This window comes from Salmo trutta, unplaced genomic scaffold (genome assembly GCF_901001165.1).
Source record: "Salmo trutta unplaced genomic scaffold, fSalTru1.1, whole genome shotgun sequence".
NCBI classification, from domain to species: Eukaryota; Metazoa; Chordata; class Actinopteri; order Salmoniformes; family Salmonidae; genus Salmo; species Salmo trutta.
This window is the reverse complement of record NW_021822178.1, coordinates 84138-94137: the sequence shown is the minus strand read 5'-3', so window position 1 is coordinate 94137 and position 10000 is coordinate 84138. Positions and strand designations below refer to the sequence as shown.

General features: G+C 50.0%; 1 protein-coding gene across 1 annotated transcript in view; it reads right to left on the bottom strand.

The window, feature by feature from the left end:
* The window catches only part of large1 (LARGE xylosyl- and glucuronyltransferase 1), a gene marked incomplete at its 5' end in the record, with an annotated part of 22058 nt that extends 18601 nt beyond the window's left edge, over positions 1-3457 (bottom strand). Inside the window, 1 exon segment of the mRNA XM_029742963.1 lies at positions 3294-3457. Coding sequence (XP_029598823.1) covers positions 3294-3457 — 164 coding nt within the window.
* Positions 3458-10000: the final 6543 nt, after the last annotated feature.

Below are 10000 nucleotides of genomic sequence, written 5' to 3'. Positions count from 1 at the left end.
CCTATTCACACGGGACTAATATTACTAGAGATCGTTGGCTATGTAATTATCACCCCCCCCCCCCAGCATGTCCGTTATTCCAATGGATGGTTTGAACGGGATTCGTTTTTTTTATCAAACTGCCTGTGTAATATATATATATATATTTTTTTTTAAATGTCCTCATTCAACATGTACCGTTATGACGGAAGCCTGGAGGCTCTTCTTCTAACATTTTGACCAGTAAAAAGGGGTCGTTTGTTATTGTTGTGTGGTCAGGGGCGTGGCAGGGGGTGTTTGTTATTGTTGTGTGGTCAGGGGTGTGGCAGGGGGCGTTTGTTATTGTTGTGTGGTCAGGGTGTGGCAGGGGGTGTTTGTTATTGTTGTGTGGTCAGGGCGTGGCAGGGGGTGTTTGTTATTGTTGTGTGGTCAGGGGCGTGGCAGGGGGTGTTTGTTATTGTTGTGTGGTCAGGGCATGGCAGGGGGCGTTTGTTATTGTTGTGTGGTCAGGGGCGTAGCAAGGGGCGTTTGTTATTGTTGTGTGGTCAGGGCGTGGCAGGCGGTGTTTGTTATTGTTGTGTGGTCAGGGGCGTGGCAGGGGGTGTTTGTTATTGTTGTGTGGTCAGGGCGTGGCAGGGGGTGTTTGTTATTGTTGTGTGGTCAGGGGCGTGGCAGGGGGTGTTTGTTATTGTTGTGTGGTCAGGGGCGTGGCAGGGGGTGTTTGTTATTGTTGTGTGGTCAGGGGCGTGGCAGGGGGTGTTTGTTATTGTTGTGTGGTCAGGGCGTGGCAGGGGGTGTTTGTTATTGTTGTGTGGTCAGGGCGTGGCAGGGGGCGTTTGTTATTGTTGTGTGGTCAGGGGCGTGGCAGGGGGTGTTTGTTATTGTTGTGTGGTCAGGGGCGTGGCAGGGGGTGTTTGTTATTGTTGTGTGGTCAGGGCGTGGCAGGGGGTGTTTGTTATTGTTGTGTGGTCATGGGCGTGGCAGGGGTGTTTTGTTATTGTTGTGTGGTCAGGGGCGTGGCAGGGGGTGTTTGTTATTGTTGTGTGGTCAGGGCGTGGCAGGGGGTGTTTGTTATTGTTGTGTGGTCAGGGCGTGGCAGGGGGTGTTTGTTATTGTTGTGTGGTCAGGGCGTGGCAGGGGGTGTTTGTTTAGTGTGTTTCGGGGGGTTTTTGGTTTATGTTCTATGTTTTCTATTTCTATGTGGGTTTTCTAGTTTTTCTATATCTATGTTAGTTTTGGGAAACGACCTCCAATTAGAGTCAGCTGGTTGTCGTTGCTTCTAATTGGAGGCCATATTTAAGTGGGTTAATTTTTTTCTCTTGTGTTTGTGGGTGGTTATTTCCGTGTGTAGTCTGAGCACCTTACGGGACTGTTCTCGGCGTTTGTTTTTGTGTGTTTTGTTTGGGGGTTTTCTTCAATGAAAGGAAGATGAGCAATTCACATACCCGCTGCGTTTTGGTCCACTCCATACGACGAATATGACACTTCTGGGCGTGAAGATATTTCAAATTTGTTTATTATTGACCTAAACGACCTTCAGTTCTGAGGAGGTTAAAAATAATAGCGCATATCAATAAGAACCGTGAACCTGCAGACATTGAATTAACTGACGGATTTTGGGCAATGTATCAATTCAAATGGCACAATATCGTCCACTTCATCTTTTTAAAAGGAGACGTACGCCACTAGGAAAGACGATATGTGACAAAAACAGATCATTAAATCAGTAATCTACCTGCATAGCACTTTGTTTAAAGCATACATTTTGTTCACATGTTTCTTACCCAAACAGGGTGCAGCACCTGGTTAAACTCTGTAATATCTCTCAAAACACAGGGATGGCGATTCACACGGGGATCATTGTTATCAGAGGACATTGGGGAGTTTCCTGAAAATCAGTCGGTTTTTAGGGCTGCGATAATAACTGTGTAAGGTCTGTCTTCCTACCTGTCCATGGAGAGCTGTGTGTAAGGTCTGTCTTCCTACCTGTCCATGGAGAGCTGTGTGTAAGGTCTGTCTTCCTACCTGTCCATGGAGAGCTGTGTGTAAGGTCTGTCTTCCTACCTGTCCATGGAGAGATGTGTGTAAGGCCTGTCTTCCTACCTGTCCATGGAGAGCTGTGTGTAAGGTCTGTCTTCCTACCTGTCCATGGAGAGCTGTGTGTAAGGTCTGTCTTCCTACCTGTCCATGGAGAGCTGTGTGTAAGGTCTGTCTTCCTACCTGTCCATGGAGAGCTGTGTGTAAGGTCTGTCTTCCTACCTGTCCATGGAGAGCTGTGTGTAAGGTCTGTCTTCCTACCTGTCCATGGAGAGCTGTGTGTAAGGTCTGTCTTCCTACCTGTCCATGGAGAGCTGTGTGTAAGGCCTGTCTTCCTACCTGTCCATGGAGAGCTGTGTGTAAGGCCTGTCTTCCTACCTGTCCATGGAGAGCTGTGTGTAAGGTCTGTCTTCCTACCTGTCCATGGAGAGCTGTGTGTAAGGTCTGTCTTCCTACCTGTCCATGGAGAGCTGAGTGTAAGGTCTGTCTTCCTACCTGTCCATGGAGAGCTGCGTGTAAGGTCTGTCTTCCTACCTGTCCATGGAGAGCTGTGTGTAAGGTCTGTCTTCCTACCTGTCCATGGAGAGCTGTGTGTAAGATCTGTCTTCCTACCTGTCCATGGAGAGCTGCTGTGTAAGGTCTGTCTTCCTACCTGTCCATGGAGAGCTGTGTGTAAGGTCTGTCTTCCTACCTGTCCATGGAGAGCTGTGTGTAAGGTCTGTCTTCCTACCTGTCCATGGAGAGCTGTGTGTAAGGTCTGTCTTCCTACCTGTCCATGGAGAGCTGTGTGTAAGGTCTGTCTTCCTACCTGTCCATGGAGAGCTGTGTGTAAGATCTGTCTTCCTACCTGTCCATGGAGAGCTGTGTGTAAGGTCTGTCTTCCTACCTGTCCATGGAGAGCTGTGTGTAAGATCTGTCTTCCTACCTGTCCATGGAGAGCTGCTGTGTAAGGTCTGTCTTCCTACCTGTCCATGGAGAGCTGTGTGTAAGGTCTGTCTTCCTACCTGTCCATGGAGAGCTGTGTGTAAGATCTGTCTTCCTACCTGTCCATGGAGAGCTGTGTGTAAGGTCTGTCTTCCTACCTGTCCATGGAGAGCTGTGTGTAAGGTCTGTCTTCCTACCTGTCCATGGAGAGCTGTGTGTAAGATCTGTCTTCCTACCTGTCCATGGAGAGCTGTGTGTAAGGTCTGTCTTCCTACCTGTCCATGGAGAGCTGTGTGTAAGGTCTGTCTTCCTACCTGTCCATGGAGAGCTGTGTGTAAGGTCTGTCTTCCTACCTGTCCATGGAGAGCTGTGCCACCAGTGTAACGTCCGTGTGGTCAGTGCTGGGTTCATATTCGTAGTGAAGGAAATAGAGGTGAGTCCTGTGAACCGTGAAACGCTCCCGACGGAACTCATAACATGGATCATCTTCATCCAGCTCTGACAGAGTCTTCTGGAGCTGGAGACGGAGAGGAGAGCAGGGGAGGGGAGAGAGGAGAGCAGGGGAGAGAGGAAGGGGGAGAGAGAGAGAACAGGAGGGGAGGGGAGGGGAGAGGAGGGGAGGGGAGAGGAGGGGAGAGAGGAGGGGAGAGAGGAGAGCAGGGGAGAGAGGAAGGGGGAGAGAGAGAGAACAGGAGGGGAGGGGAGGGGAGAGGAGGGGAGGGGAGGGGAGAGAGGAGGGGAGGGGAGAGGAGAGAGGAGAGCAGGGGAGAGAGGAAGGGGGAGAGAGAGAGAACAGGAGGGGAGGGGAGGGGAGAGGAGGGGAGGGGAGGGGAGAGAGGAGGGGAGAGGAGGGGAGAGGAGAGAGGAGAGCAGGGGAGAGAGGAAGGGGGAGAGAGAGAGAACAGGAGGGGAGGGGAGGGGAGGGGAGAGAGGAGGGGAGAGAGGAGGGGAGAGGAGGGGAGAGAGGAGAGGAGAGAGGAAGGGGAGAGAGGAGGGAGAGAGAGAGGAGAGCAGGGGAGAGGAGAGAGGAGAGGAGAGAGAGAGAAGAGGAGGGGAGAGAGGAGGGGAGAGGAGAGAGAGGAGAGCAGGAGAGAGGAGAGGAGAGAGAGAGAAGAGGGAGGGGAGAGAGGAGGGGAGAGGAGAGAGAGAACAGGAAGGGAGAGAGAGAGGAAGGGGAGAGAGAACAGGAGGGGAGAGAGAGAGGAGGGGGGAGAGAGAGGAGAGCAGGGGAGAGAGGGAGGAAGGGGGGAGAGAGGAGGGGGGAGAGAGAGAGGAGGGGAGAGAGGAGGGGGAGAGAGAGAGAGAGGAGAGCAGGGGAAAGGAGAGAGGAAGGGGGAGAGAGAGAGAAGAGGAGGGGAGAGAGAGGAAGGGGGAGAGAGAGAGAGGAGGAGGGGAGAGAAGAGAAGAGGAGAGAGAGAAGATGAGGGGAGAGCAGGGGGAGGAGGGGAGAGGAGAGCAGGGGAGAAGAGGAGGATAAGAATGGTTGTTTAATAGTGTCAGCCTTTTTAATAAGATAACTCTCCAGGGACGACAACAACAGTGAGACTAACGGTTGTGATGGTCAGTACTCAGCTCCAGCTGTGTGTCCAACACACTGGGATATAACCTGTGTGTTTGGACACTGAGGAGGAAGTTTCAATACAAACTGAATCAATTAGCAAACACCAACTATGTTACCACTGGGGTCTGGAGAGATACAGCAGATAGATCCTTCTGTCTTCTCATAGTTAATACCACATCTGATCCTTCTGTCTTCTCATAGTTAATACCGTGTCTGATCCTTCTGTCTTCTCATAGTTAATACCACATCTGATCCTTCTGTCTTCTCATAGTTAATACCACATCTGATCCTTCTGTCTTCTCATAGTTAATACCACATCTGATCCTTCTGTCTTCTCATAGTTAATACCACATCTGATCCTTCTGTCTTCTCATAGTTAATACCATATCTGATCCTTCTGTCTTCTCATAGTTAATACCATATCTGATCCTTCTGTCTTCTCATAGTTAATACCATATCTGATCCTTCTGTCTTCTCATAGTTAATACCGTATCTGATCCTTCTGTCTTCTCATAGTTAATACCGTATCTGATCCTTCTGTCTTCTCATAGTTAATACCACGTCTGATCCTTCTGTCTTCTCATAGTTAATACCACATCTGATCCTTCTGTCTTCTCATAGTTAATACCACATCTGATCATTCTGTCTTCTCATAGTTAATACCACATCTGATCCTTCTGTCTTCTCATAGTTAATACCGCGTCTGATCCTTCTGTCTTCTCATAGTTAATACCACATCTGATCCTTCTGTCTTCTCATAGTTAATACCACATCTGATCCTTCTGTCTTCTCATAGTTAATACCATATCTGATCCTTCTGTCTTCTCAATGGGCCCTGGTCAAAAGTAGTGAACAACACAGGGAACTAGGATGCCATTTGGGACGAAGCCTTGGCTTCAGTTAGGTATCACCCTCAAGGTATGAGCGTAGGCTGCTTAGTTCACATGAGTACATATGCAGTTTTCCATTCCTATTGTCGAACGTATTCACTGTAGACTGATGCCATGGCAATTATTAAACCCTTACGTCTATCTCACTCAACAGCAACACAACAGTCCCAGAGGCTACCGATATGTCACATTCAACTGTCCACGTAATGTTGGAATCTGCCCAAGGCTTTATTGCTTTGGGACTTTAATAAGGCTGTGAGATTCCCTGCTGTCTCGACCTGGCCATATCTCCTGTGTATTCTGCTACTGTGACGTGTCGTGTGTGTGTGTGTGTGTGTGTGTGTGTGTGTGTGTGTGTGTGTGGTGTGTGTGTGTGAGGGACCTCCTGGAGGGCCTTAGCTCCAGCCAACCCCTGATGACTTCATTATCCTAATAATCACATTAATGGGCTATGAATCAGCACTGTTCAGACTCTGAAACATGGTGGGGGGAGAGAGAGAGAGACAGACAGAGACACAAAGAGAGACAGAGACACAGAGACACAGAGAGAGAGAGAGAGAGAGAGAGAGACAGAGACACAGAGACACAGAGAGAGAGAGAGAGAGAGAGAGAGAGAGAGAGACAGACAGAGACACAGAGACAGAGAGAGAAAGACAGACAGAGACAGAGAGAGAGAGAGAGAGAGAGAGACACAGAGACACAGAGAGAGAGAGAGAGAGAGAGAGAGAGACACAGAGACACAGAGACACAGAGAGAGAGAGAGAGAGAGAGAGAGAGACAGACAGAGACACAGAGACACAAAGAGAGACACAGAGAGAGAGAGAGAGAGAAAGACAGACAGAGAGAGAGAGAAAGACAGAGACAGAGAGACAGACAGACAGACAGAGAGAGAGAGAGAGAGAGACAGAGAGACAGAGAGAGAGCGAGAGACAGACAGAGAGACAGAGAGAGCGAGAGAGACAGACAGACAGACAGAGAGAGACAGAGAAAGAGAGACAGAGGGAGCGACAGACAGACAGACAGAGAGAGCTAACCGCTGCCAGAGTTAAGGACACATTCAGTTGATGATACTGGTCTGGTACCATGGCACCCAGTAACAACTGACTAGAGATCAGCAGAAACCACTGAGCTTTGGGGGTTTAGATAAAGAAGGACTGTAACAACTGACTAGAGATCAGCAGTCACTACTGAGCTTTGGGGGTTTCGATAAAGAACGACTGTAACAACTGACTAGAGATCAGCAGTTACCACTGAGCTTTGGGGGTTTAGATAAAGGAGGACTGTAACAACTGACTAGAGATCAGCAGTTACCACTGAGCTTTGGGGGTTTAGATAAAGGAGGACTGTAACAACTGACTAGAGATCAGCAGTTACCACTGAGCTTTGGGGGTTTAGATAAAGGAGGACTGTAACAACTGACTAGAGATCAGCAGTTACCACTGAGCTTTGGGGGTTTAGATAAAGGAGGACTGTAACCACTGACTAGAGATCAGCAGTCACCACTGAGCTTTGGGGGTTTAGATAAAGGAGGACTGTAACAACTGACTAGAGATCAGCAGTTACCACTGAGCTTTGGGGGCAGTCAGCCCAGGAACTAAACATCCGTCTTCTTCACCCAGAGAATCAGAATGCATTATTCCCCACAAAAGGGCTTTATTACAGACATAAATACTCCTCAGCACCCCCACTCCCTCTCCCCAGACCGTCCCGCAGGTGAAGAAGCTGGAGGTGGAGGCCCTGTGCTGGCGTGGTTACATGTGGTCTGTGGTTGTGAGGCCCGTTGGACGTAGGCTGTATCACATCCGGCCGTGATTGGTAGTCCCATACGGCGGCGAAGAATTGGCCCAGCGTCGTCCGGGTTTAACCGGGGTAGGCCTACATTGTAAATAAGAATTTGTTCTTAACTATCTTGCCTAGTTAAATAAAGGTCCAATAAAAAATATAAATACAAAAGATTACGTTGGAGGCGGCTTATGGTGGAGAAATGAACATTAAATTATCTGGCAACAGAGGTGGTGGACATTCCTACAGTCAACATGAGCAATTTCACGCTCCCTCAAAACTTGAAACATCTGTGGCATTGTGTTGTTGTGATAAAACTGCACATTTTAGAGTGGCTTTTTTTTGTCTCCCAGCACAAGGTGCACCTGTGTAACAATCATGCTGTTTAATCAGCTTCTTGATATGCCACACCTGTCAGGTGGATGGATTATCTTGGCAAAGGAGAATATGCTCACAAAATGTGAGAGAAATAAGCTTTTTGTGCTTTATGGAACATTTCTGGGATCTTTTAAATCAGCTCATGAAACATGGGACCAACACTTTAACATGTTGTGTTTCTATTTGTGTTCAGTAAAAAAAACTAGCAATCACACACACACCCTGGGTAGACAGCGTAGGCACTAAGCAAACACAGAGACATCAGAATATATCATCTATCAAAGGTTCAACCAATCACAGCTCTCTGTGGGGGTCCTGATAACGAAGAGGATTTTCTCTCAGGCACGTAGTCATACAGCCCTCGGTGGTCCTAGTCAGAGATCAGAAGGCAATCTGTCACAGGTGTGTCAGGGAACTAGACATGGAGCTGGACTGGGAGGGATACAGGGAACTAGACATGGAGCTGGACTGGGAGGGATACAGGGAACTAGACATGGAGCTGGACTGGGAGAGATACAGGAAACTAGACATGGAGCTGGACTGGGAGGGATACAGGGAACTAGACATGGAGCTGGACTGGAAGGGATACAGGGAACTAGACATGGAGCTGGACTGGAGGGATACAGGGAACTAGCATGGAGCTGGACTGGAGGGATACAGGGAACTAGACATGGAGCTGGACTGGGAGGGATACAGGGAATAGACATGGAGCTGGGACTGGGAGGGGATACAGGGAACTAGACATGGAGCTGGACTGGGAGGGATAACAGGGATACAGGAACTAGACATGGAGCTGGACTGGGAGGGATACAGGGAAACTAGACATGGAGCTGGACTGGGAGGGATACAGGGAACGGGAACTAGACATGGAGCGGACTGGGAGAGATACAGGTGAACTAGACATGGAGCTGGACTGGGAGGGATACAGGGAACTAGACATGGAGCTGGACTGGGAGGGATACAGGGACACTAGACATGGAGCTGGACTGGGAGGGATACAGGGCACTCGACATGGGAGCTGGACTGGGAGGGATACAGGGAACTAGGGACATGGAGCTGGACTGGGAGGGATACAGGGAACTAGACATGGAGCTGGACTGGGAGGGATACAGGGAACTAGACATGGAGCTGGACTGGGAGGGATACAGGGAACTAGACATGGAGCTGGACTGGGAGGGATACAGGGAACTAGACATGGAGCTGGACTGGGAGGGATACAGGGAACTAGACATGGAGCTGGACTGGGAGGGATACAGGGAACTAGACATGGAGCTGGACTGGGAGGGATACAGGGAAACTAGACATGGAGCTGGACTGGGAGGGATACAGGGAACTAGACATGGAGCTGGACTGGGAGGGATACAGGGTAACTAGACATGGAGCTGGACTGGGAGGGATACAGGGAACTAGACATGGAGCTGGACTGGGAGGGATACAGGGAACTAGACATGGAGCTGGACTGGGAGGGATACAGGGAACTAGACATGGAGCTGGACTGGAGGGATACAGGGAACTAGACATGGAGCTGGACTGGGAGGGATACAGGGAACTAGACATGGAGCTGGACTGGGAGGGATACAGGGAACTAGACATGGAGCTGGACTGGGAGGGATACAGGGAACTAGACATGGAGCTGGACTGGGAGGGATACAGGGAACTAGACATGGAGCTGGACTGGAGGGATACAGGGAACTAGACATGGAGCTGGACTGGGAGGGATACAGGGAACTAGACATGGAGCTGGACTGGGAGGGATACAGGGAACTAGACATGGAGCTGGACTGGGAGGGATACAGGGAACTAGACATGGAGCTGGACTGGGAGGGATACAGGGAACTAGACATGGAGGCTGGACTGGGAGGATACAGGGAACTAGACATGGAGCTGGACTGGGAGGGATACAGGGAACTAGACATGGAGCTGGACTGGGAGGGATACAGGGAACTAGACATGGAGCTGGACTGGGAGGGATACAGGGAACTAGACCTGGAGCTGGACTGGGAGGGATACAGGGAACTAGACATGGAGCTGGACTGGGAGGGATACAGGGAACTAGACATGGAGCTGGACTGGGAGGGATACAGGGGAACTAGACATGGAGCTGGACTGGAGGGATACAGGGAACTAGACATGGAGCTGGACTGGGAGGGATACAGGAACTAGACATGGAGCTGGACTGGGAGGGATACAGGGAACTAGACATGGAGCTGGACTGGGAGGGATACAGGGAACTAGACATGGAGCTGGACTGGGAGGGATACAGGGAACTAGACATGGAGCTGGACTGGGGAGGGATACAGGGAATAGACATGGAGCTGGACTGGGAGGGATACAGGGAAACTAGGAATGGAGCTGGACTGGGAGGGGTACAGGGAACTAGACATGGAGCTGGACTGGGAGGGATACAGGGAACTAGACATGGAGCTGGACTGGGAGGGGGTACAGGGAA